General features: G+C 38.3%; 8 protein-coding genes, 1 non-coding gene and 1 further gene across 9 annotated transcripts; 6 read left to right on the top strand and 4 right to left on the bottom strand.

Annotated features, from left to right (window-relative positions):
* Positions 1-2: 2 nt before the first annotated feature.
* Ecym_7216 (uncharacterized protein) lies at positions 3-1,556 on the top strand (the record flags this gene model as incomplete). Its single annotated transcript, XM_003647831.1, has 1 exon — positions 3-1,556. One exon carries the CDS (start codon positions 3-5, stop codon positions 1,554-1,556), a length of 1,554 nt encoding a protein of 517 aa, XP_003647879.1.
* Positions 1,557-3,586: 2,030 nt separating this feature from the next.
* Positions 3,587-5,890, top strand: Ecym_7215 (uncharacterized protein; the record flags this gene model as incomplete). Its single annotated transcript, XM_003647830.1, has 1 exon — positions 3,587-5,890. One exon carries the CDS (start codon positions 3,587-3,589, stop codon positions 5,888-5,890), a length of 2,304 nt encoding a protein of 767 aa, XP_003647878.1.
* An 813-nt stretch (positions 5,891-6,703) lies between these two features.
* On the top strand, positions 6,704-6,776 carry Ecym_7214. Its single transcript has one exon. It is a non-coding gene; the product is annotated as a tRNA-Lys (tRNA).
* Positions 6,777-6,926: 150 nt separating this feature from the next.
* On the top strand, positions 6,927-7,271 carry MRP2 (mitochondrial 37S ribosomal protein uS14m; the record flags this gene model as incomplete). Its single annotated transcript, XM_003647829.1, has 1 exon — positions 6,927-7,271. The coding sequence occupies one exon, from the start codon at positions 6,927-6,929 to the stop codon at positions 7,269-7,271; it is 345 nt and encodes a 114-aa protein (XP_003647877.1).
* Positions 7,272-8,189: 918 nt separating this feature from the next.
* Positions 8,190-8,813, bottom strand: Ecym_7212 (Rho family small GTPase; the record flags this gene model as incomplete). Its single annotated transcript, XM_003647828.1, has 1 exon — positions 8,190-8,813. The coding sequence occupies one exon, from the start codon at positions 8,811-8,813 to the stop codon at positions 8,190-8,192; it is 624 nt and encodes a 207-aa protein (XP_003647876.1).
* A 1,014-nt stretch (positions 8,814-9,827) lies between these two features.
* Positions 9,828-10,475, bottom strand: Ecym_7211 (Rho family protein; the record flags this gene model as incomplete). Its single annotated transcript, XM_003647827.1, has 1 exon — positions 9,828-10,475. The coding sequence occupies one exon, from the start codon at positions 10,473-10,475 to the stop codon at positions 9,828-9,830; it is 648 nt and encodes a 215-aa protein (XP_003647875.1).
* Positions 10,476-11,086: 611 nt separating this feature from the next.
* On the bottom strand, positions 11,087-14,629 carry MMS1 (Mms1p; the record flags this gene model as incomplete). The annotated part of the gene is made up of 1 exon (XM_003647826.1): positions 11,087-14,629. The coding sequence occupies one exon, from the start codon at positions 14,627-14,629 to the stop codon at positions 11,087-11,089; it is 3,543 nt and encodes a 1,180-aa protein (XP_003647874.1).
* Positions 14,630-15,000: 371 nt separating this feature from the next.
* Ecym_7209 lies at positions 15,001-22,864 on the bottom strand (the record flags this gene model as incomplete).
* A 987-nt stretch (positions 22,865-23,851) lies between these two features.
* Positions 23,852-25,237, top strand: TIF3 (Tif3p; the record flags this gene model as incomplete). The annotated part of the gene is made up of 1 exon (XM_003647825.1): positions 23,852-25,237. The coding sequence occupies one exon, from the start codon at positions 23,852-23,854 to the stop codon at positions 25,235-25,237; it is 1,386 nt and encodes a 461-aa protein (XP_003647873.1).
* Positions 25,238-25,678: 441 nt separating this feature from the next.
* On the top strand, positions 25,679-27,382 carry ORC4 (origin recognition complex subunit 4; the record flags this gene model as incomplete). The annotated part of the gene is made up of 1 exon (XM_003647824.1): positions 25,679-27,382. The coding sequence occupies one exon, from the start codon at positions 25,679-25,681 to the stop codon at positions 27,380-27,382; it is 1,704 nt and encodes a 567-aa protein (XP_003647872.1).
* Between the last annotated feature and the right edge of the window lie 79 nt (positions 27,383-27,461).

The following is a 27,461-nucleotide window of genomic DNA, read 5'->3' as shown; positions in this document are numbered from 1 at the left end:
AAATGGGATCCCTATCTTCTGTTGCATCGAATGCCATCATTTGGCCGACATATATTGTTATGCTCGTGAGTGCATCTGCCATAGCATATTGGAAACATGATTCCAAGACGTTTTTATCGGCAAATGGCAGCCAACGAGCAGTACCGCTCGCGCTGAACTTTATAGCATCAGGTGTGGGATGCAGCGTGCTTGTTGCATATCCAGAAATGGCTAATGTAGCCGGTTTGCAGGGGTTACTTGTTTATGCATTGACCTCTGCACTTCCGATGTATGTTTTTGCAGTTTTTGGGCCTCAGATCAAGAAGAAATGCCCAAACGGGTTCATGTTGACTGAATGGGTTTTCCAGAGGTACGGGACTGTTGCAGGGTTATATTTGAGTGCATGTACGATTTTGACGTTGTTCTTATTTATGGTTTCTGAGATTGCGTCTTTGAAACAGGCGGTGGAAACGTTGACTAAAGGAGGTGGTCTGGCGGTTGTGATTGTTGAATGTGTTGTGACAACTATCTACACAACTATTGGTGGCTTCAATATCTCGTTCATAACGGACTCACTGCAAACTCTGGTGTTTTTGTTCATTTGGATTATCAGTGCTATTGCTTTCGGTTGCTATGTCAAGGTTGACCGCTCACTAATAGAGCCTTCTGGGCTCTTGAAACCAACAAGGTTAGGCTGGCAACTAATATACATCTTGACAGTGGCCATATTTACGAATGACTTTTTCCTCTCCGGGTTTTGGTTACGTACATTTGCCGCTAAGAGTGATAAGGACTTGCTAATCGGGTGTTCATTGGCTGCAGGTATTTTGGTGTTCTTCTTCGTGGTAGTTGGATTCACAGGAATCCTCGCTGTGTGGGGCGGTTATGTACCCATCGGAAGTGAAGATCCAGGCTCGGCTTTTTTTGTACTATTATCTGAACTACCATCATGGATTATGGGATTGGTCTTAACATTCGTTCTAGTGTTATCCACATGTACTCTAGATTCGCTGCAGAGTGCCTTGGTATCTACAATTTCGAATGACTTATTTAAGAACAAGCTTCCTCTAATGTACACCAGAGCAATTGTAGGGATAGTTATGATCCCTGTTGTGATTGTTGGATTGATTGCAACTGATGTACTAACTATCTTTCTTATTGTTGACTTATTGTCTTCTGCTGTCGTCCCCGTCTTGATGCTAGGACTTTGGTCCAAGATGGACTTCCTCACCGCTTGGGAAATCATTGGAGGTGGTCTCGGAGGTCTCTTTTGCGTCTTTTTATTCGGCACTGCATACTACGGCAACACTCGAGATGGTGGAAGGTTACTATTGATTTCCGATGGTCTATATAAAAATGACTGGGGTGCCTTTGGAGCGATGGTGGCCGCTCCCTTTGGCAGTCTGCTGGTAGGTTTCTCGATCCTAGCCATACGTTCTGCAGTCATCTACTTACGATGCAGGACAACGAAAAAACCTTTCACAGTCTTCACAAGAAAAATAGTATACCATGACCAAATTTACTCCAAACAAGACGATGTTTCCATAACATCAAAGTCTCCTCGGGGTTGTCACTAACCAGTGGACCTTAGAAGATTGACCTTTTTCTGGACTTTGCACACACACAAACTTACATAATCGTTGTTGTATAATCCCTAATATAAACCATGTAGATAGTTTCCGCTTATAATCTCTTCCCGCTCCATTCCTGCAGAAAAGTCTTGGTCAGTCGATAACCGTTGTCCTAAGGGTGGTGCAAAAGGAGTACTACTTGCCTCCCCCTCACCCCCTTCCCTCAACTCCTAAAAGTCCACTTCAGCTATCTGGCCTTTAGATTACTCGATATCCCCTGGCCAAAAGGCCTCTCTCTTCCCCCATTCCTTTCCTTCTACAAATAGAAAATATCACCACCACACTACCCGTCCAAAAGACGTCCTGTCGCTGCAACAAACACTATATCCCTGTACGGTAGTTAAACGAACATTATTTGCATTATACGGTACAGTAGTTCCCATGGTTGCAAGTTCCGGATGATTCATGCTTCTAAATTCAAAAAAATAGCGAGCACATAACGCCATACTACACTTACCTAGTTATCAATTTTACCACATTGCTCCACGGAACATCATGTGCCTTCTCGTGCACTGCTTGCTCTGCCTTATCGAGTTATATAAGAAAATAATACGCCATAAGTATTGTTAGAGATATTTTTCTGGGATAAGAACCCTCATTACAATTCTACGGTCTTTCGACCCTGTCCCGAAAGCAACCTTACTATTATGGTGGCCATTGGCTGGCTTCATGGTGCGGCTACTTTTTCAATACCCCATGTCCTCTCTTAAAGGAAGTACCGGTTCGGTGACTTCCCTGCAATTACTCCGGGCAGCAGCCAACTACTGACAAGAGTTTGCACTGACTACCTTCAGCCCAAAGTTGCCTGTCGGCCACAAATCGCTGATATGGTATAATTCCACACTACAGTGGTTTTTTGTATATGTAGGGAAACTCTGCACTATAGGATGCATAAATATATATGCATGCATATGCACGAGCATGCATATGCATGCTCGTGCATATGCATGTGTGTGGAGTCTATATATATATATATATATATCACAGATAAAAGTATATTAGCACACTGACTGCATATGGGCTTGCCTATACTTAATCTTGTTCTATGGCAGTTGCAGGGAAAAGGAAGCACTACAGAAAAGACAAGAATTTCAACACAGTTCAGCCCTTGTTCATTTCGTGAATCTTACCTGAAACGAGCTCGATCCAAACCAAATTAGGTCGAATATAGCACAGGGTTTTTCGAGAGTGAAGCTACGATTTGGAGGCATTGTTTTGGTATCTCATATAATTAGCTTAGATATCGCACCTCCCTCTCCCCCCTTTGAAGCAGCCAAGAAGGTGAAGGCTTTAAACTAAAAAAATCCTTGGTTTGTTCCCAGATTCCTTAGGGGTCCAAAAAAGGTTGCCTGTGTTTGCTGATATTACAGAAGTATAGCACAAGTTTAAAAAAAACTTTATATTGAAAGTTGAATGTGGTTTGTTGCAGCAATAGGCACGTTTGATCTTGAGGTTTTGGAATAGTTCTTATTAAACATTGTAAAGGTTGTGTGTGGTTTTGGTTGTGGTTAGCTGAACAAAAACACCTATAAAAAATTCTTAAGTGGCGATATTGATTGATTTAAGAGAGAAAATTGTGGGCCCATTGCCATTTGGAAAATCTAGTGGTGCATATACATTTGGTTTATTTGTTTGCTGATAGTCCTGCCTGTGGTCGTTATACTGGGAAGAGCATCTATCCATAGCCCCGTTGCCGCTGCCCTTAGTTTTGTACAGTCAACTCAGTCTACCAGTGTGGAATTTAAGCGGACGGTGTTGCTGTCCTACTAATAGGAATTTTGTTGATCTAGATCCATTCTGCATTTTAATCGGAAGGTAGTTGGCTAAAAACATCAGGTATACTTTTTACTCTCGTCCAACAAGCCAGAGATCGTTCGTACTTTTTTGTTTTTTGTTTCCCATTTCTGTTCCTTTTTCTTTTGTTTGTCAGTCTTGTTCAAAAAGTGAGCTTAGTTCTCCCATTTTGTACTGTCTAGATGTTTCAGTTTAACGATAATTCAAGCTTACACGTTGTGCCGTCGTCTGTACAAAGTGGCGTTATAACTCCCGTTAATCATATACCCAGATCACAGTCTACAAGTGATCTGTTCCTGATTCCTGAATTAGATTACCAAGATAGAGAAAAGAAAAGAAAACAGCCTTGTGTTCCCAGAAATGCAGGTAACAACAGTCACTTTTATCCCCAAGTAACGAGACATTCTTCTATGAACTCGGCTAATGTTGACACCTTGGCTAGTCCGCTAAATCTGCCCTTTCTCCATGAACACAGAAGGTCCTCTCTGCTACAGACACAGAAAAGATCTCCCTTAACACCGTATCAGATTCAGCGATCCCAAATGAAGCAGAGGTTTCAGTTTCCAAATGGTGAGAGTTTTACTCCAAGGGCGCAACTGAGACAAAAGCTACCCCTACCAGAAACCCCTCGGTCGTTTGTGCCACAGTATAATACTAGACCTAAGGCGCATAGCATGAGCAATATGCCCAGCCCGCAGGTCCGTGTACCGTATAATCGAGGGCCTCATCAGCCAACTGTACATTCCAATCGGAGCAGCCCGAATTTGTCTGCTTCTTCTCGTGGATCAAGGCAAATAGACCATTCTGGATATCGGGAGCTGAAAAGTAAGATTGCGCGCCGGAACTCTTTACAAATACACAAGTCTTCTAGTCTTGTAAACGTTTCAACAAAATATTCATCTGAGAACAGCTCGCAAGCATTAAGAGCTATGAGTGCGGAATCACTAAGACTGAGAACTGGGCCCTCATGTCTCTCATTACAAGAAAACATTACTTCATCTGGCCATAAAGTTCCTACTTCTGCTCTACCAAGCCTTCCCTCCTTCGGATGTTCCCAATTTACGAAATCACAAAGCTCTACCTCCATAAAAACTCTGAGCAACCCAAATACTTCCTCAAGTAGTTTGTCTCGGAGCAGTAGTTCTCTAGTTAGAGACGGTGCATCTGGCAGTATTACAAGTGCCAGCGATTCAAGTCAAAAAGCAGTGGAACAACAGACGCTGCTCTCCAATAATAATATATCTTTGCATAGTGGCAATTTCATGATTTGTCCTAAGTCTTCAGCAACCGCAGCAGTGAATATATCGAATACAGTTGCCATAGGTGGGTCAACAGCTATAGATCCACCCGAACTCGAAAATTTGTGCAACTTTTCGTCTTGTGATAGAGGTGCCAAAAAACAAGGTTCCAAATTTGGGTCATTTATTAAAAAGTTTATTCCAGGTATGAGAAGGAAACAAAAGGTCGACCAACCAACGAATTTCAATTCATCCGAAATTAAAACGGCGCCGTTATTGGAAGATGGTGAAGAAGATCTGCAGGCGACTGCAATAACAGTCTCCTCAGTTTCGTTAGGATTTGAGGCGGATAATGCAGACGAATCTAATGATACTTCCTCAACTTCTTCTTATGATAGAGAAGCTGGTAGTCTATTCGACATAGATCTCGTTTTTGATACATTGCTATTAAAAGGCGACCGTCACGAAGAGAATAGTCCCGTAACAGACTTCAAAGGCGTATCCAAAATGTCAACTGTAACCCAATCAAGGGAACCTAAACGCTGTTCGAAAGTCTCTTACCATGTAAAGCAAAGATCTTCATTAAACAATGAAATTGACTATGATTTGATCCATGATTTTTCTAAACTTCGGGATTTTATTGACGCTGAGCAGAATAATGGACAGCAGCAGAAGTCGGCAGCGCCCTCACCTCGTCATTCTAGCCCATTAACGCCGCCTCCAAGATCAAATCGCAGACCCATTTTCAATGAGCCTAGTATATCTCAATTCTTTTATAACTCTGCTGTCTCAGGTAATCTTATTATCGACTGCACAACAAGTCTGAAGCTTTCGAAGAACCACCATAAAGACCGCCTTTTAACGACTCTACAGATGAAATGGAAAGCTGTCCATATTGATAAGCAAATGCCCAAGACAAAGTCTCTCAATGGGCGCATAATGAGTTGTCTAAAATCCTCGGGCTCCGATTCTGCCGTTAACTGTCCAACTGGAAACGCATCTCCATCGAACTCACAAAAATCAGTTAAACGGCTGGAGTTCGCTGAAGAGATCTACGTGAATGATACATACTCTCATTGGGAATATAGAAGAAGTGATAAAAGATTTTTAAAGGAAAGAAAACAACTCATGACTTCGATGCAGGGCCTACCATTTGTTCAATCTGTAAAATGGGAATTGAATGAATTCAAACGTAACGAAATGCTCGTGCATCCTGAAAGCAAGCAGAACACTCAATTTTTTATATGATAACCATTTTATGCCGACGTGCCTTGAAGATTGAAAAAGAACTTAAATATAATTAACGAGAACGTTTTAACCACTTACATTAGTATTAATATATACGACCCATAAATTATGAATCGGAAAGAAATGCGAACAAGGGACCGCTTATTTGCTTAACCCACTTATTAAAATTACAAATAGACCATACCCATAATCCTATTTTTTCTTACAAAAAAGGTTTTAGAAATATGTAATATAATAGATATATTAATATAGATACTAATAAAAAAAACACCCTAATTCTTCAGTCCTAACATTCATACCTTTATATCTTAAAACACGTTACCCACACAAAAGAATAACATTTACACTATTATGTCCTCCTGGCTTAATTTTCAAGTTGCATACTCTATATATGTCTTGTTATGTATACTGACACCGGATTATATCCATTAACAGCAAAACATACTGAAATGTGATAGTTACTTGACCTTCAACAGCCATGAATAGTAATCTGTCGAGCACAACTAACTTTAGGTCACGTGCTAGCTGGATTATCTCGTCACGCGCCAGCTAATGCTTTTCTTGATGATCAGCTACTGCTTATATAGTCTCTCACCTTAATCAATTACCCTCCAGTGTCCTAAGCCGAACTAGTATATGATTTAATCTAGCCTAATCGCTAGGTTTGGGTCTCCTTATATAGCTTTCTGTTGACTATCGAGATAATTCTTCGTCCGGTATCGTAACGTCGAGGTGATCCTTAATAATTTTATGACGATCACGTGCACAAAGTCCATCATGATATGTTAACTATGGTTCAGGAGGGTCATCAATGCCTTGTTGGCGCAATCGGTAGCGCGTATGACTCTTAATCATAAGGTTACGGGTTCGAGCCCCGTACAGGGCTTTTTTTGCTGAGATGCTCGTAGATAATGCTAGATGATAAAATTCTTCCTATTATCACCAGATTTTTAAAACTCTGACTTTTTAACACTTGCTAACGTAGAGAATCACATATTGGTATATCCGCTACTCTGAGAATCAGGTTCAGGTCAATATGGGCTTCAGATTTCCAATTAAGACAAAACTTCCCTCAGGGTTCCTAAATGCCAGACTAATTAAGGACCACTTCAAGAGGCAGCAAGTAGCGGAAAATGAAGTCACTGTGAAAGCTCTAAAATACATATCTAGAAACACTACTTTGCCACAGAAGCTGAGAATGGAGGCCCAACTTCAGTTAAGTGCCATGCCAAACTATACCAGAGCCACACAGGTGAGAAATAGGTGTGTGCTAACCGGTCATTCGAGATCTGTGCTCAGTGACTTTAGATTGTGCAGAACACAATTTAGAGAAAAGGCTAGAAACGGTGAATTACCAGGTGTGAAGAAAGGTGTTTGGTAAGCTTGTCGCATATCTTATCGCGGTTGAATATTTTTGTTACCTTCTTCTTTTAGTTTACTGCGATACATTCCTTCCTGTACATATATATTTAGATAATGGATATAAACTAACATTTGATTAATGACATGAAGCGCAAGACTTGGTTTATAGTTATAAGACAGGACCCTATAGTCGCTGGCCTTACTGAGCCCCAATATCTAATAAAGTTTGTAAAATACCTATATGTGATGTATATATATATATACATACATATGTATACCCTGTATAAAAATTAGGATAGACTGCAGAATGGGCATGGATAAATGAATTAATGAAGAAATAAAAGTGTTGAAAAAATAAACTTGAGTTGACAAGGTATAAAGGAAGGACTGACAAAAACAAAAGTGAGATCTCTGAGAAATAAAAATGAAGAAGGATAAAAAGGGCGGGGTCAAGTTGTTTCCAATTCTTTATTATTAATATTATTCTTTATATCGTCAATTGACATTGAAAACATAAATTAGGTGAAGGCTCTGCATTCTTGAACATAAGTATATACAAAATCCCTCTTCAAATCAATGAACAAAGAAAATTGATGAACATAAAACGAATAGTGGAGAGGAAAGAGAAGGGGATTAAAAATTATTATTTTTCTGGAAATGGTTCACCATTGACAGAAAGAGTATGGCAGCGTAATATAAGGAGGAACAGATAGAGCAATAAAGCATATAGTCGTTTGGAATTAAGAATGTTTTTTTTTTGAAAATATTTCAGGTTGTTTTTGTTTTTTTAGTAACTACAACAAAAATAGCAGAAACATCCAAGCAGCAAAATTACCTTGTAATAAAACAAAAAGACATAGGAGATAATCAATTAAACTATAGTTCTAGGATATCTTTTTTTCTTCTTGACTGTTTTTGTTCTTTTTTTCTTCCAAGTTCATAAGACAACGCACTTCCGCCTCTTCTTTTTGTCCGATTTGGCCTTGGACTTGCCCTGCTTGCCCATCAAGGAGGCTCTAGTGGCTGCCTCAAAAACTTCTCTGACACCAAATCCAGTCTTTGCAGAACATTCAATGTATTCGACCGCGCCGATTTGGTCTGCAACCTCCTGAGCTTGCGCCTGAGATACCGGCTGTTGGCCCTGCTGTCTCAACTGCTCAATCACTTGTGGATCGTTTCTTAAGTCTGCCTTGCAACCCACCAAAATAACAGGCACTCCCTGACAGAAGTATAAAACCTCACTAATCCACTTTTCCATCACATTCTCCAAAGAATCAGGTAAATCAATAGAATAACAAATCAAAACAACGTTCGAATCAGGATATGACAAAGGTCTCAATCTATCGTAATCTTCCTGCCCGGCTGTATCCCATAGTGCCAACTCCACACGACGCCCGTCAACTTCAACATCTGCCACGTAGTTATCAAAAACAGTTGGAACATACACCTGAGGAAACTTTCCTTTAGCAAACACGATCAACAAACATGTCTTACCACAGGCACCATCACCCACGATAACCAATTTTCTTCTAATGCTAGGATTGTTCATTTGTTGAGACATGATAATCTTATTATACTATTTCTATGCAAGCGAGGTAGAAAATCCACGACTGCCAAGTGTAGTTGGTGAGAGAACTTGATAGATAATATTAACTGCTTTTTGAGTGACTTGTTCAATGTTGGAAAACAGCCCAAAGACACAAATTTGAAAAAGAAAGGAAAAAAAGCTTCCGATCTAATATTTGAAACACACAAAAAACCTGTCAAATATAGAAAAAATCGGTATCAAGTTTTAGAGAAAGCCTTCATATAAAATTAGCACAGATCAGTTATGGATTAACCCAATTAGCTGATTCTCCCAAACCCTGAGAGGTTCTTGCGCTGTTTGTGCTTTTCTTGTAGTAGAGTGTATAAGCAAGCTGTATGTGGCCTATTGTCTTCTCGATGTGATCATGTTGCTGCGGCAACCGCTCCGGAAAAAGAAACGAGAATTGGTTTTGTGGCGCATCATTGAGTCATGTTGTACGTATCATCACGTGGTGAACGTCAGTATGATTTAGTAAGCGGGAGATAGACATTAGGAAAGCGTTTTTCAAAACGACAGGCACTCCTGCCCAGATAAGTTTGATTCGATGCATCGCGACAGAGAAACAGGGGATATAGCAGTGTATATAAGGTATTGAGCACGGTAAATTTTACTGAGGTTGTAGCGAGAGGTTGTTTGTGTGAGAATTTTTCGGAGAAAAAAGCATGATTTTGGCAATTGGTTTTTTATTTTATTTAATACTAGTCGAGGATGATAGTAAGAATGACAATAATTATAAATGATGATGAATAATAATAATGACTAAATAAAAAGGAGTGAATGATGCAGTTGGTAGTAGTAGTAGTAGTAGTAGTAATTATAGGGGCTCGGGAGAAGGTAGTAAAGGCATAGATAAAAGAGTACTAAAAATAGAATAGAATAAAAAATAAAAATAAAATCCAGGATGAATAATAATGATAAGTGGGGGGGGGGGGGATTGCGGAACAAGACAAAACATGGCAAAAGTAAAATACGGGGGCAGTTAGTTGGTTATAAGATGATACATTTTTTTCTCTTTTTCAGGCTTTTCCTCTCCGAATGAGTTTTCTTTTTAGAAGATGGAGTAGCAGAACTGGGGTGGCCAGCCAGGGAAGCTCTGGTTGCAGCGTCAAAAACTTCTCTGACACCTTCTCCTGTTCTAGCAGAGCACTCAAGGTAACCTACAGCGCCGATCTTCTCGGCAACTTCTTTGCCTTCAGCAGCAGTTACAGGTCTTTGACCTGCCGTATGTAACTGGTCTATGACTTGGGGGTCGTTTCTCAGATCTATCTTACACCCAATGAGTAGGATTGGAACCCCTTGACAGAAATGAAGCACTTCACTAATCCATTTTTCTTGAACATTATCTAACGAATCTGGAAGGTCCACGGAAAAACAGATCAACACAACATTTGAATCAGGATATGAAAGTGGCCGTAACCTGTCGTAATCTTCTTGACCAGCAGTATCCCATAACGCTAGTTCAACATGCCGTCCATCAATATCAACATCCGCCACGTAGTTTTCAAAAACTGTGGGCACATGTATCTCGGGAAATTGGCCCTTCGAAAATACAACCAAAAGGCACGTCTTTCCACATGCACCATCCCCAACTATCACCAATTTCTTTCTGATATTCACGCCTCCTTGGTATGACATAACTTAGATATATCCTCGAGACTAAGATGTGTTAAATTAACAGTATTGATAAGGCCCTTTTTCTTTCTGGGTTAAAAATTAATAGGGAAATGAAAAGCACAGAATGGAACGCGAACAATAGAATAGATCAGGTGAAATTGTAAGCAATCTCCAAGTAATCTTTGTGTTCGCAATGTGTAATGAACGACTAAATAAGCGAATAGCAGATAATTGTTTGGGTTTTTCAGGGTATCTGATAAAAGGGGAGAGGTAGCACTTAGAAAATGAACGTTGATGGATTACCCTTGGTACTCGATGAATCGATATGGATTAAAGATTGACTTTAAATAGCCAAATGCAATTATAAGCCTAGATCCGTTGAGTTAAAGCAGCAGATAAACCAATAGAAGGTGCTCTTTTCAAACTAAAATAAAAATCTGAAAAACTCCATCAAAAAATGAGCCACGCAGAAATCGATTATATTTAGCGTTTCATCTTCTAGACAACCGACAATGTATATCATGTTGGACGATGTGATTACTGTAGATATTGTATAATATAATATAATATAGTTATATTCATAGAAATTATATTAGTATGACGTTCTCATTGGCAGTGTGTAAAGTTGTATATTAATCAGTAGGTGTGAATGAGAGATCCCACATTCCAATATTGTTAGTGATGGAGGTAGTGGATCTGGTTAATAAGTGTATGTTTGGCGGACCAGAGAATTCATAAGTAGAGCTGTCATCATCGGCCAAAATCAGATCTGCATTGTGGATATTGTGGGATTTTGTGATTTTAAAAGCAGTTATAGTACCGTCAACATTAAGTAAGTAGATATCGTTTTTGGATGTTATGTGTAAAGATTTTACGATTTTCTTCAACAGTATTTTAGCGTCTGCAATAAGTTGCCGAAAGCCATTTTCGCGTGGAAGATATAAAACTAATGCACCGGTTACCAGATTGTTGCTGTGATTGAGTGGCTCTACGTATGCTATTACGGAGCCATCTTTTGTAATGTATACTGAAGTGTGTTTGCGGGTATTTTCCTGGTTGTCTTGAATATACGTAGTATTGGTTTGGAACGTCAGGATGCTTATTTGACCATCGACAGTTACATTTGCTACCATGAAGTCATCGGCATCGAACGATTTTGTTGAGGATACTTCCCAAGAGTATTTTCGTTCAACAGTAAACGGATCTTTAGAACCATTTGGTGTTCTTACCAGCTGGTACTTTGCTATTGAGTCCTCAATAGAAACCCAGAATGAACAATCACTCACAGATTTAATCTTACCGTTACAGCCGATGGACTCCAACTCTAGGGAAACTAAATGTGTTATAACCAACCTGCCCGGATTTGGAACTATCAGAAGTATTTTAATGACATTCTTTCCACCTCTCGAATCAACGAGTTTCCTTTTACAGCTGCAAGCTAATATTATATGATCCTTGTTATTGATTTGAAGATTTGGACGATGCAGTTCATCTAAAATTAATTCTTGAACATCTAACAGCAGATCTACGTCTGAAAAAATCCTACCAGTGTACAGAATACTTCGCCTACCATTTTCCAGTTTAATGCACTCGAGTGTTTTCTTGTTACAGTTTGCCACAAGTAATCGGCTGATCTTGTCAAGATATAGAAATTTTTTGGTACAACTTGTAGAACTTAGAACAATGTTTGACGTAGTGAAAGATCGATAAGCATTTTCATATACTCTTAAGCCATCTCCAAATAGAATCGCAAAACGATCAGCCAATCGTTTGATCGCTATGATTTTGTTATTTCTCTTCCAATCTGCCAATTTTACAGGAATTCGTTCCCTCCGGAATAAATCATACAGGAAAATACTATGTGGATTATAAAACATACAGGTTCCATGTCCTAGATACTCAATGTTATAATATCCTGTTAAATTATTAAAACCAGCAGTAATATCAAATGGTTTACAGATCGAAGACACACCAGCATTTGCTGCACCGGGAATAGTTGAGCAGATTATTTCATTATAACCAACCAGAACCGCATCAAATAACAAAGAACCCAGTTCAACATCTCGTAGAACGTTGATTTCTTCAGCTTTCACATCAATGGCACATACCAAAATTTTATGGTTTATTATCAGATATATTTCGGAGCCTTCTTCATTAAAAAAGGCTTTCTCTATACGGTGCACTATTGTTGCATTACCAACGCTTCCAACTTTCAAAGACTTATCCCTAAGGTTTATATCTTGGAAATATATTAAATTTGAACCAGACCATATTAGTACCTGTGAACCGCTACTTGTTGCTCCATCTGCTTTGTAGGGTAAATTATATCCCCATGTATCGGCTTCATTTTTAAATGACTGTAAACACATCTTCTCCGTAGTAATCTGTACGAAAAATTCCTCTGTAACAGAATAGTGAACTGTAGGAACATTGTGAAAACTTAAAATGTCTTCTACCTCATCACATTCTATATTTTCTACCGTGTTGAAATATAATAAAAATGCCTTGGACACTGTATTAGAATCAGATGCAACAACGAGGTATCCATCGCTTTCTTGATCATCCATAGACATTTTTAGGCGGAGGGAACCAGGTAAAGTGGCAATAGGCAATACAAAAAGTCTGCTGAAAAATTGGAATTGACTTATCTTTAAAATGCTTCTATAATGTTCAACGTAACCATTAGTCGAAATGCTTGACAAGGATGATGGACCACAGGACCAAAGTTCAATCCCATTGTGTTCATGTGTAATTGGCATTTTGGCTGAAAATGATATTAATTGGTCAGCATTTGCAAAGCTTGCGTCCTTTGTATATCGAGCCAATACATTCGACATAGACTCGATATCAGAATCTTGTACTAGACATTTCAAGTCAGATATATTCAGGATTATCTCAAATACTTTATCAAAACTAATGATTTGTAACTTGTAGTTTGCAGGATCAGTATCTTGAACCGAAAGTAAAGTAAAACCTCTGAGGCCCTTAAATCTTGTTAAGCCATAAAACTGAGCAGCTCCCTGGTCGTCCGCTAGAATAACACAAATACTACTGTGAGTGGTTGAAAACAAAATAGAACGAGTGTAGCGGTGATATTTTTCATAATCTAGGGACTTGAGCTTTTCCAACAATAGCTCGTCATGTTCAAAATGAGTAATGTCACTTAAGACACTTCTTTCACATACCGATGAGCCGTGGCCGTCAGATATTAATAGTTGATGAGCGGACAATACGTCCACAGAATTAGTTTTAACACACAAACAATAATTATTGTTAAAAGGAATAACATTTTGAACCAATTTACCATCTGGAACAGCAAATTGATGTACTTCAGGTTTCTCCTCAGAACTCATCGGCCAGGTTAGCACACAGTAAAATACTCTAGATGACCTAATTCCTGTAATGAACAACAAAACCTCGGTTTTCGAAATAAAATACGAACAGCATGAAATTATGGTGTTAATTAAATTCATATTTCGAGTTAGGTCAAAATAATAGGGACATTCATGTTGTAAACCGAAAAACTTAATTACTCCATGTTCTCTATCATACAATAAAAAATGTTTTCTATCAGGATGTAGAATTATCTCCCAGGAACCAGCTCTTTTCTGACTTGTGAGAATCCACCAATGAACTATTCTGGGCTCCAGCTTCTCATTAAATACAATTGAAAATAACATATTGTCTGCAGTAGTTATTAAAATTGTATCATCTATAAATTTTGGTTCATCATGACGTATAGTCTTACAATCAGTAATTTTCGTATGCCAATGGTGATATTTAGCGGTACCACTTAGCTCAATGCTGCTATGCAAGATAACTATTGTATCTAGTACAACTTTCCCATCCGTCGGTATAGTTGGCAAGCTCCCTTCTGATTCTGCATCTGAAAATAATATGTCAATGTCAGGGTCATCTAAAGTATCTTTTTTATTCGAGGCCACTTTTTCTTTTGGTGCATAGGTTTTATTGATAACCGATCTATCTGCTAACTGATTCAGAATTGTTAACTTTCCTTTCGATGTGTTTATTCTTATGGGTAGTAATTTTTTTTGAGCTGCTGCCCCTAACATAAACTGTTCATTAAATTGGTAGTTATGCACGCTGAAGCTCTCAGAAAGAGTAAGTGGAGGACTCCTAACTGGATTTACATTGAATAATTCGTAATCTTCCATTGCACCTTTGGACTGTGAATTAGCAGAAGTAGATTCACCTTGAGTATCATTCTAACCTCTTTTGAGAAGTAAAAGTCTTCTCCGAGCGTACGAAGTTTGCATCATCGCAGTGAAGTTCATTGTCTTAGTTTAGCGAAATGTAAGATTATGCAGAAAAAAAGGATATATAAAACAGTTTAAATAAAATTGAGGGTAATAATTAGATTATGGTCTATCGACGGAAGATTGAGGAATCGACTCATTGAAATTCTTTCCGACAAGTAAGTAAGATGGTCACCCTTTTAAAACGAGAAAATAATTGAAGGGTATATATACCGCAGTGTATTGTTATATAGCCCTTCTATGTGAAACAATTTTGATATTTAGATTTTTTACAGTTCATTTCTTAATTCATCAATATCAGTATACGACTTATACCTTTGTAACTGCCTCAATCTAGGTTGAACCTTAGGTTGTTCTTGGCCATTGTCTTTGGAAGAGCCCTCTTCTGGATTATTGTGATTTGATTTTCTTCTAAACTTGTTACTGATAAATTGACCTGTGTGCTTCAACAAGGACTTAATGACAACCTTCTTGATTGTGGCCATTACTTCTCCGATGGTTATTGTTTGATTGATGAACTGAAGTTTTGGAAACATGAACATGAAATCTGTCACGTTAATTATTCTTCTAGCACCGTGCCCACGAAAACTTATAGCCAAGGGGAAGCTGTTTAGGACCATATTCTCTATAATCATATAATCTAATGATCTTTGAACCATTTCATGTAGATCACTACCATTCCCTGATTGCATAGGGCTTTCAATTAGAGAAGAAGTTGATGATGGCCATTCATGAGAAGTTCGACCGCCACTTCTCGAAGAGCCTTTCGTTACAGTACTCAACACTTCAATATTTCCATTGGGTATCTCATCATCTGGAGCACCAACATTGTGAAGCAACTCTTGAATGAGCTTTGGCATTGTCCACTTTATAAAATTATCTATAGTTTCCTGCTCAGCTTTAATCTCTAAGCCCTGAAGTTCAGTGGAAACATTCTTGACAACTTTTATTCCTCCAACTGGTCTATCCATATCCCATTCTACAGATATTAACGGTGGATTTATGTCTCCTTTTTTATTCTTTTCCAAAGGGCCCAATAGATTATGGAATTTCACGTTTGCTTCTAAGCTAAAAACCTGCAACATGCTAATCACCATTTTATTACTATTAGAACCTGATGATGACTCAATTCTATGAAAATAAGAATTGGCCAAAGCTGCATCCAAGAAAGGTTCTCCATTGTCATGCAACATATGTATAATAATCTCTTCTGATTTGACAATGAACATCATTTTTCTATCCTCGCTAACTTCATCAACATTAGATGACGTCAAGACCTTCATGATAATGCAAAGCTTAGTAAATGCATCTACTCTAGCCTTTCTGATTGCATTCAAGTCCGCAATCCCAACATCATCTAGTAAATATTTTTTGAACGAAAGTTCATCCTCGATAATATCCAATGCATATAATGTTTTTTGAATTCGAGTCATTATTCGACCGTAATCGGAAAGGTTGCTTGGGTCGTAACTCAATAAAAGTTTATTAACTTGTTTTTTCAATCTAGCACTTCTAGGCTCAACGTACATCAACACTTTCATAATCATGTTGTATAAAACCAAATACTGCTTTGAATCTGAAGAGAGAACAAAGCGGGGAAGGTTGCAAACAACTTTATCCATTGAAATTACCTCAGATAGCTGGTCTGATAAGTTTGCAAAAGAAGATACTCGATCATATTTGAAAACCGATGAAAATTCCCTGATAATAATATTGGACTCTAATGGCTTGGGATCAAAACACAACTCAACACCTAGCCATGGTTGCCAACAATTGGCTGAATGAGGAGTACCATATCCAAGAGGATTAAAAAAAGAATTCTCCACAACCCTGAAATCTGTTTCTTGGAATATAAACACGTTTGCCTGAATAAGCGCTGATGCATACCTAGTCATGAAAACATTATTACTGTATTCATTATCTGACGTGTTGGAATCGAAATCCACAATTTTCAACTTTATAGAGGGAGCAGTAACAAGAATACATGTATCTGGTGTTTCTTTGGTACTTAGTTGAATTTGAGGGGCCACAAATTGAATAAAATGGTCATCATGTGTAGCATATTCCATATTAACATCAAGATGATATATTTTATCTTCAAATAGTTCAAATAATGACTGATCCTTAATTTCTGGTTCCTTTTCATGAGGATCCGCTCCCATATCTAACCCAGGTTTTTCAATACCCATTCCATCCAAGATATTGAGTTTAGATTCCTCTGTTTTAGACTGTTCAGTTTTCTGATGGTAAAGCCTTTCAATAACCTGGAGAGTTTTTGACCTAGTTAACGCTGAAGATTGTGACGACAGTTCTAAAAGATGAAGGTACTTGAATATCACATCTCTTGCATCTTCATCCCACTTCAGACGCATACAAAAAACAAAAAATCTGTTCTCAAAAGAAGAAATAGTAGAAGTGCTTGATTTATCCACAAAATCAACAAGAGTATAGTTTAATTTGGTATCATACGAGTTATGCAAATTTGGTTCAGTTGGATACCTATTAGAATGAATAGAGTTAATATCTTGAATGATTTCTGTTACTTTTGCGATCACAATATTTAGTTTTTCGAGATCACGTTTGATAATCTGTCTTTCAGCAAAATCTGCAGTCATATTTAGCAGTCTTGTAGCAGCAGCATGGCGTTCAAGCAAAAAATCCCTTCTTTGCTCAACCGTTTCTAACGGAACATCAATATGTGGCGCCAACGAACAATAATGAGATACGGAATTATCAAAAGGCTTTACACTTTCACAAGTATTGAAATCAACTTGGTATTTATCTCCATAACTAGCTTGCTTACGGTAAACAACCTTTGGAGCATGCAATAATGGACCTATTTTAATATTTGGAACATAACTTTCCATACCCTTATATGTAACTTCTTTATAGTCCAAAATGTCGTACCAAGCCATGTCATTATCAAATATATTGAACCGAGCAGTTTCAAACTTTCCCGGAAATGATAAGGGTTTGAAAACAGCATCCACTGTCCTTATATCAATATTGAAGGTTGAGACATCACCTTCTTTAAATTTTGAACGCATAACCCGCTTGATAATATCAAGCTCCTTATTACGTTCATGCAATACCTCTTTTCTTTGATGTAAATCCATGACAAATCTATCCATTTTAGCTTTTAAACCTACGAATTCAAAAACATCTGAAGATGAACCAGACAAATAACCATCAATATCAGTATTCTGGTATGTGTGACAGATAAAAAATGGTGATATATCTGCATGATATGAAATAGAATACATGTGATCACCAAATTTCGGACTGTTCGTATGAATTCCAAATAAGTCACCCCTCCTAACAGGTAAGTTTCCAAAGAAACTGGACCACCAAGAAAAGAAAACAGTAAACACACCAGGTGTCAATTGCATAATGTTGTATGCCTCTTTATTAGTCGATAATAAAGTAAAAGAAAGATGAATGAATTCACTTCTGAATCCACTGTAAGAGTCTAGAGTTGAATCTTTAATGTGCTCTGGATTAGTGAGTCGAACCTTATAATGCGCTAGGGATTCAAATGTTCGCTCTTTAGTGCCAGGAATTAATCTTTCAAATACAAGACCAATGTTCAACTTAACGCCACCGCTCAATTTAAGGGCTGTTTTTTCAATGTAATTCTTGTACATGAGTTCTCTTTCCCCACTAGGATTATGTACAGGCATGACATCGATAAAATAATAATATGCAGCAGAACGTTGTAGGTTAGTATCTTCCTGGCTTGGGATAAATATGGCACTTTCTGAACTTGAACACCAAACTAATAAGGGTTTTGCAAAAAAGTTTGGAATCGCTATATAAATATCATCCGCTGAACAGCTTACCAATCTTTTTGGGTCATTATCAGCGTTAATTTTTAATTCGGCGTTCCCTTTCAAGCCAATAACAAAGCCTGCCGATGTTCCACCTATAGCATAGGGACTTTTTACTCCCTTTAAGCATACTTCAAATACACCATTATTAGGCCAGCAAATGCTAATCTTCGCATGAAAAATATTTCTGATTTTATCCCAAAATCCAATCTTCATGGAAGGATCAACTGGGGGCTTCGAAAAATTATCCAAACAATTCATTGTCTGTTGAATAGCACCCTCATATGATCCACCCCAAGTAACCATAGTAATACCATTCGATTGTATATCCATATTGAGTTTAGTATACAATTTAAGTGGTGTTAGAGAACGTCCAAATGTCAATAAATAGTATGAATCGGCCTCTTCTGTGGTAACAGATGGAACTAGAGGAACATATAACGTCCTTAACTCTCTGTGAGACTGCATCATGTCTTCAGTTATAATAAAGTCACCGTATAGATGGATTGCACGGTTCCTTGATGTTTGATTAGGCAGCAATTTTGGTATATGAACAAGTGGCAATGGATAGTCTTTCAAGTGACATCTAAACTCGTCAAATTTACCATCAATATATAATGGAACCATAATAGAATATTTCGTATTTTTGGGAACACCTTTCCCAACATCATGAATAAAATCGGCAATATTATTCAAACCGAATGACGGGCGGAATATACTAATGTCTACACCCTCAGCTATAAGAGTCATTAGATTTGGAGAAGAGATAAAGTCAATGACATTCTTATTAAATGCTTCAGGTAAATTTGCGGTATTCACCTTCCCCCATAAAAAGTTAAAATTATCTGAGAACACTTTCTTTTCCTTAATACGGAATTGGCGTACCCTATTAATCCACGAATTTGAAATATGCTCTTGTAACTTGTTAAACCTCTGAAGGCAAGCTTCATAGTCATCTTCTGACAATAAATCTTCCAAATTTGGATACTGTGTCTCTTTAAGGTTCCTGTTTTGCGTCGCAGAGCCTATACTCCTAACAGATGATTTTCTATCAAAGGAAAAATCCCGAGGACTGGAGAAAGAATCGAAAGTTTCTGCATTCTTCATGCCCTTGTTTATGCCATATCTAAACTTGCTGGAAACCCACTCATCAAATATCTCATATTGTTCTAACCTGGTACGCTGCTCCTGTAATCCAACTTGGAATATCATACCGAGGGTAGATTCAAAGGGATCATCTTCAATGCTAAATATCCACCTTTTTGATCTGAACTTAATTTTCGGTATTTCAAGAGGTTCAGTAAATGTTGGCATGACAGTAAGGTCTGTACTTGATGCCTTTAAAGAGTGCAGCATATGTTTCACAGTCTTGTACATGCTGCCTATGTTATCAAAGATTTTGTACATCTCAAAACGATGAGGTATCTGCCAGTGCCACGTCTCATTCTGTAATAGAATTGCAGGTTCGATGGAATTAAAATTTTCCCACTTCCTAGTGTCATGTAGCTTGGAAATATCAATTAAAACATTGAAATCTAAAATCGTGAACATGCGGCACCACTTCTGATGTAGTATAGGAGATTCAACACAAACTCTAAAATAATGACCGTTTAAACGTGTTTTCTCTGTCTCATTAAATTGGAAGCAAGAATCGAACGATTCAAATCTACACTTTATACCATTAGGTAAAACAGTAACAAAATCTAAATGCTTGGATGCAATTTTAACATGAAGCAGTTTCAGCAAATTATCCAAGTCTAGTTTCCGTCTCCACCTAGGTTTAGAAGAACGGAAAAGAGTTTTATGCAATTCCGCGAGCGATTCCTTATGGTGACTTTTGAGTTCTTTTACGAACACTTTCTTAAGGGTTTGGATGGCAGAAAAACCAAAATACAGTCATTAATGAAAATAAAACTTCCAACTTTTCAACATCCGACTTAATTATAAGTTGTTCGGTTTCTGCTTGAGGATGAATTGATATAAATGCCTTTGGTAGTTTGAATACCGTCTTTGGTACCAAACATTCCTTATTACGTTTCGTTTCAGAATATGCAGTGCTAATAACCTCCTCGCACTGAAATCTTAGCTGCCACAAATGGGCACCTTCTATTGTTGAATTAGTAGTATGGACCTCCAAACCATTATCATCATATGCAAATCCCTCTACTGATGTGACGTTTCCATCGTAAGAACTTCCACTTTCTGAGGTAGACTTATCAGATGACTGGTTAAAACTGTTTTCTAAAGCTATTTTCGCTCTACCAACTGAACAACTAATCTTTCTTAGCTCCCCATTAATAAAATCATTGGTGCGTTGTTCTTCCATGGAAACAAACTTATCTTCAGGTAGAAATACGGACCTGGCTCCGACTAGAATGAAGAAATCGCGGATTTCAAATGTAATAGAATCGAAATAGGATGGAAGCCGCTGGAAAAGCTTCTTTTCTATTGATATTATTTCACATTTTTCAGTACTTTGCTCCAAGGCTTCTAATTGTGATGAGAATTGTTTGTAAAGAGAAAGAAAGAATGTTTCTTCGACGTAAAACCTCTTGGAATTGACACTACGAATAATATGATTTAAAACTGTTAAAGTTTTCAATTCAGAAAGATCACATTTCACTAAGTCGATATCACTATTAAGTGATATATGCAGTGTTGGTAAAAGTTGAGTATCGACCTTGCAATTTACGCTATCCAATTGAATTAAATTATGGATATAACCAACAGATTTTGAATGATACGAAGAATCAAAATCCAATACTTCCAAGTTCGTATCAAACTTATAATATAACTCATTTGGTTTCTGACTTCCGATGTCAAAACTTTTTTGAGTTCTTGTTTGTAAAGATAAAATTGAACATTTATGGATGATGAAGTTATCTTCAGCATTAATAATTAGGACTGGATCCTCTATTGTGACTTTACTTTCAACTCTAGGTAACAATTGGGTAAAATAAGATAATATGCCTTCTTTTTTTAATAAAGAACCTTGTTGGGACAAGTTCTGTGACAAAAAACTTCTGCTATTTTTCAGATTTCCAAACAACGTTGATAGGACCATTATATTTGTATGAAAAGTTTTAATGAGTGATAACCTTTCTATCTCAAAGTCCATGGTAGGTGACGATATATGGCCCACAAGTTTTAATATCGTGCTTGACACTGACTCACAATCAATATCTGGAAGTCCTTCTGACAAGACATTTGTATCCCCATATAGAATAATGCTAGGTACATCACAAAACCGAACATATTCAAAGACATCTGCATCTTTGGAAGACTTTATATTCAATGCACATTGCAAAGATGAAATAGTAGTCCGAATTCTCAAAGGATGATCTGTAGCATTGAATAAAATATTATAGCCCGGTTGCTCATCATTAAATCTAGTGATCTGGAATGTGAAATTAGATAGTGAAATCTCATACTTAAAACATGCACATGTGGTAAAGAGTTCTGGTTGAAACGTGGCAGGAAGATCAGCAAATTTCACCTTGTCAATAAATACATCAACTTTGTTCAAACGAGAAAAATAGTAGTTCATTGCAGTCAACCTGGAGATGAGCAGTTTTATGGAAGCTTGTGGATCTTCTTCATCTTTAACACCATCTTGACTCGCATCCCTCTCATTCTGCGTATCCTTGAAGTCATCTTCTTGAAGCATTGCCTCCCCTCCCCGTCTTATTAGTATTGCAGCAAATTTAGAAACGGGTACTGTTAGCTCTAAGAATTTCACACCAATTTCCACTTGAGACATACCAAGCGGACTCTCATGATCTAAACAACCCACGATATCCAAAGTCCCAGATTTAAGAATGCAACTCTGATCTAATCCAACATTCCGATACAGCATAGAAATCAATATCTTCTCGTCAACTGCCTTAACCTCTGCGGTAAACCACTTCATATGCAAGTCGTTGGCTTGAACATCTTCAACAATTATATATAACGCGTTGAAATAATGCAAAACTCGCCTAGCGAACAATTCCATTTCTGCCGACAAATTCACACGCCCCAGATTAAACCTCTTCCCATTCTTATTATTAGCACTTCCTCTGCCATTGCTCCCTCCCCTCGTATACCGCACTCCACTAACAATCACAGCTCCCTTAAACAAATGATATCTTACACTTGTCACATACAAATGTGGCGTCACCTTTATGCCAGATAACTTTAGAAGAAAAGGATTAAACCCCCTAATCCAGATACCTGTCTTGTAATATAACAGCACGTTACATAGAACAATCAATAATAATACAACACAGACATAAGGCGCAAAACTGTACAGTTCTGTGTAATCCATCATCGGAATTATACTGTCATGTACACCTCTCGTTACCTATGAATTAGCTTCCTAATCTTGCTTAACTGGCACCTTCTGGCGTGTCTCTAATTGCACCGCGTTCAATCTAACTGCTCTCTGTTCCTTTTGTACAATTTACCAAGTATATGCTTTTGCCTCACTATGGCTGTTGTGGCCCTTATTATTAGCTGTTTACAATGACGGTTACCAAATATTGCGTGCCACTCCCGCTAAGTGGCTAAAAATGATGATGAGCTTTTGGCTGATCCGAGGTCATGTGATTATCATGTGACTGATCTCACGGTCATGTGATTATCACGTGCTTAGTCCCTTGTTCTTACGTAAGCTCTGGTTTCGCTCGGTCACGTGACAGTTAGATAGGTAGCGCTGCGTTCCACAGAGATTTGGGCGTTAACCAGTGTTTATATTATATAATGAGGGATTGACAAAATATGCAAGAAAATAACGCCTTGGTATCAGAGCGTAGCGGCGCTATATATATTTCCCAGGTTTGGGAAACTTTTTATACAAATATGTTTAGAGTGTAAGAAACAGGAAGCTGAATGCATGTCTAGTGTATACGCTTTTTCCCAAATGAAGTCTCTATATAATGAAGTTTGACGTCGATGTGGTCCTTCGGCGGGAAATGTTTTGCTGATGGAGTTATCACGGGAGCTGGAATCCCTCGGCCAGGGCACGATATGCAAAGGCGACCGGGTAACCCGGTGATTTTTGGTCAGATGATTGTTCGTGTATGATGAGTTGAAAATTTTTCACAGATCACCTCTGACGAACAGTTGAGAACGGTGATTGTTTGATAATTTAACGGGAAAACTAAAAAAACTGGTGCCCAATGCGCTGGTTTCAGAGAGAGACAAGCATTTGGTTGCAGAATTCTGGCACATTATACCAGTTACATTATTATATCGGAGTATCTTGCGATTAATAAGATATTGTCACCAAGACTAAAAAGGCAGACAAACAAAGATGGTTCCTCCAAAGAAAAATGCAATTAAAATGGACTTGAACTCGTTCTTGAACGATGAATCGTTCGGGGACTCGTGGGCAGATGACCAAGTGGACCTTAACAACATCAACTTGCCGATCCATAATGTTGCTGCTTCAAACACGATCCCTTTAGATCAGTTGGCCAATGGGACAATGGGGGGTGGTAAGGGTAGTTATTATGACAGTGCTTTGACTCAGAGGAAAGAGCGGATTGAGTACCCAGTTCCAAACGAAGGTCCTTTCAGAGCACGGATCAGTAATCTTCCATGGGATGTATCGGAAGAAGGTATTCATGCGTGGACAGAGGATGGGTTGGATAAGCCTGGCTCTGTATTGAAGGTTGTAGCTCCCAAGGATCGGGATTCTGAAAGGCTGAGGGGTTGGGCGTTTGTTACATTTGAAGAACGTGAAGATTTAGTGAAGGCTCTCACGCTAAATGCTACAAAGTTGAATGATCGTACTGTGTATGTTGCTGTGGCTGCACCAAAAGACGGTAGCTTGGATGATATGAACTGGTCAGGTGCCAGAGGCTCTAACTTCCAGTCATCGGGCAGCAGCAACCCAGACCTAGACTGGGGTGCCGCTAGGGGATCCAACTTCAAAGAAAGGAAACCAAGAAGAGAAGATCCAGACTTAGACTGGGGTGGCGCTAGAGGCTCTAACTACGAATCCAAGGAACGCAGAACACCTAGAGAAGAGCCAGATTTGGACTGGGGTGTTGCTAGAGGTTCTAACTATGAACTAAAGGAACGTAGACCACCTAGAGAAGAGCCAGACTTAGACTGGGGTGGTGCTAGAGGCTCTAATTACGAATCAAAGGAACGCAGGCCACCTAGAGAAGAACCAAACTTAGACTGGGGTGTTGCTAGAGGGTCTAACTACGAACCAAAGGAACGCCGCCCTAAAAGAGAAGAACCAAACCTAGATTGGGGCAGCGCAAAAGGCTCCCTCTTTCAAACGATGGAGAAAAATCCAAGGAAAGAGGAACTACAATCAGGCCGCAGCGCTTCAAAGTCCTCCACCCAGGATGCTAGAGAACGTCGCCCAAAAAAGGACGAACCAGATCTAAATTGGAGCGCCGCAAGAAGCTCGAAGGTGGCCCTTTCGGCTAATTCCACCAGAAAAGCTGAACACTATTCTGCTGCCAAAGATGATACGCCAAAGATCCAAAGATCCGCTTTTGACGTTTTAAAAGTTGATTCTGATGATGATGACGATGACGATGAGCAAGAAGAACAAAACACTCCTGAAAGAGTGTCTAATTCTAAGCCTGCAAATAACGATTCTATTGCCCAACTGGAGGATGCCACTTCGAAGTTATCTATTGAACAGGATAGTGAGTGGGAGGTTGTTGGTAAAAAGTAATTTATTTCATGTTAGATTCTGGTATCATTTAACACACTTTTCCCTGCTAGGGGTTATTCAAGTTTTCTGTCCCACCTTAGGAATCCCCACTTCCAATCTATATGGAACAATATCTCTTACATTATTTCATATATTAAATTTATAAACATTGTAATTTAGATTTTTCATAGCGATTTTAAAACGACATCATATCTTAGTGGAGCTCAGAATTGAGCACTCTTCCTCTTTGAATTCTAACTGGAAAAGGCGCTCGTAACAAGTATCCTATTCATCATTAAGCAGCAATGCGATCAGATTATCAACAGTCATAGTATACGGTGTTCTCGTATTTATGACTTCGATGCTTTCAAGTTTCAGACACTAACCGTCGCATGAACTTCTCGTTAGGTTATTTGCACTTAATGAACTGTTAGTTTTCTACCGGAGGCATTGAATTCTCCAATGAAGGAACTAGATGATGAATTCGCAACTATAAAACGCTCAAGCATCAAGGTAGATCCGGATAAAATTATTAAAGATGGATTAGAAGATCATTCTCAGCTTCATGCGCTTAAGAAGATCAGACTCTTTACCAAGGAAATGCATACGGTACATAGGACGGATGATAATGAGTTAACAGCAAAACAGAAATACGTTTTAGATCATTTGCCCCTTCAAGTTCCTCGTAGGAATAGTGTTCAAAAAGTCGAGGACAAGCCAGTTGAAGTTAAGAAGGTTGTTGGGCCGTCTGCAACCTTTGAAGCTTTTAAGATACATTTATTAAGGAAATTGAATAACACGTTACCCCAATCGGAATTCAAGCTGCCATCTTTTATCGAGGCAGCGTCAGCAGAAGTAGAACGTATATTGAAGCAAGCTATTATACAAAAGGAAAGTCATTCCGCTATACTAGTTTCTCCGAGGTCATTCTATAAAACGTCTACAATCAATTTTCATTTGGATTCCCTTTCAAAGGAGCACGGTCAGCAGTTTATCGTAGTTAAGTTGAATGGATTCATTCACACAGAAAATGCTGCTATTAATAGCATTGCCACACAGCTTGAAAATGAGTTGAGACGAGTTAGAAACGATAACCCGTGCGCGGAAATCCAATTAAGCCGGGGTTCTCTCACAGAAGTATTTGAAAATGTACTAAAGCTTCTGAACACGGTTGCTGTTCAGATGGGTCGATCTCAGACTACTAGTTTACCAAGATCCGAAAAGTTGACGGTAGTTTTTATTTTTGATGAAATTGATCAATTCGCGGGGCCTGTAAGACAAACCTTACTATACAATCTTTTCGACATGGTAGAACATGCACGGGTGCCAGTTTGTATTCTTGGCTGCACAACGAAATTAAATATACTCGAATATCTCGAAAAAAGAGTTAAGAGTAGGTTTTCTCAAAAAATAATATACGTGCCTCAGATTACCAATTTACAAGAGTTTGAAAATGAATTTTCTAGCTTGCTAGTTGTAGAACAAAAAAATGATATTGCAAATTTGTGGAACAATAAGATCAAAGAGTTGTTTAACGATAAGGAAAGCACATTGAATAAGATCACAAAAACTAATTATGAGACCTTCCGTGATATAACCGTATTAAAGAACGCTGCACTGGTAATGGTATCAAAATGCAAATCTCTGGAGGAGTTACTAAAGGAGATTGATGATTGCGCTAGCATGAAGTCATACAATAAAATGCAACTCTCAAATAACCTCGTTAATAAAGTCAAATCTCTAAGTGATTTGGAATTAGCCATTTTACTCTCAGCCTCCCGCATTGCCCTTAAAAATGAAGAAAACGTAAATTTCAACCTAACATACGAAGAATACAGTAAATTAGTTAGAGGACTTAATTCTAGGATGTTGAACTCTTCCACGGCTACCAACACAGGCATATGCATCGAGAATACTATCAGAATTTGGAAAAAAAAGGATATAAAGAATATCTGGGAAACTTTAATAGAATTGGAACTATTAGTTGAACGAGGCATTATAGCTATCCGTCAATCTGCACAAGCTGCGTTTCAAGCGACAAACCATTACAGTGCAAATGGCGTTATACCCTACGATCTGAAGATGTTCCAAGTTCCGATCACGCTTCATGAATTAAGGCGGACAGTTCCTAAATCATCATTGTTTTACAATTGGACACAATTATAGACGTATTATACATTCAAAGAAGCATTAACCTCATATATGTAATCATTCTCAAGTTTTACTGACTATTAGATGGTACTCT

Source organism: Eremothecium cymbalariae, chromosome 7 (genome assembly GCF_000235365.1).
Source record: "Eremothecium cymbalariae DBVPG#7215 chromosome 7, complete sequence".
NCBI lineage: Eukaryota > Fungi > Ascomycota > Saccharomycetes > Saccharomycetales > Saccharomycetaceae > Eremothecium > Eremothecium cymbalariae.
This window is presented reverse-complemented; position numbering and strand designations above follow the sequence as displayed.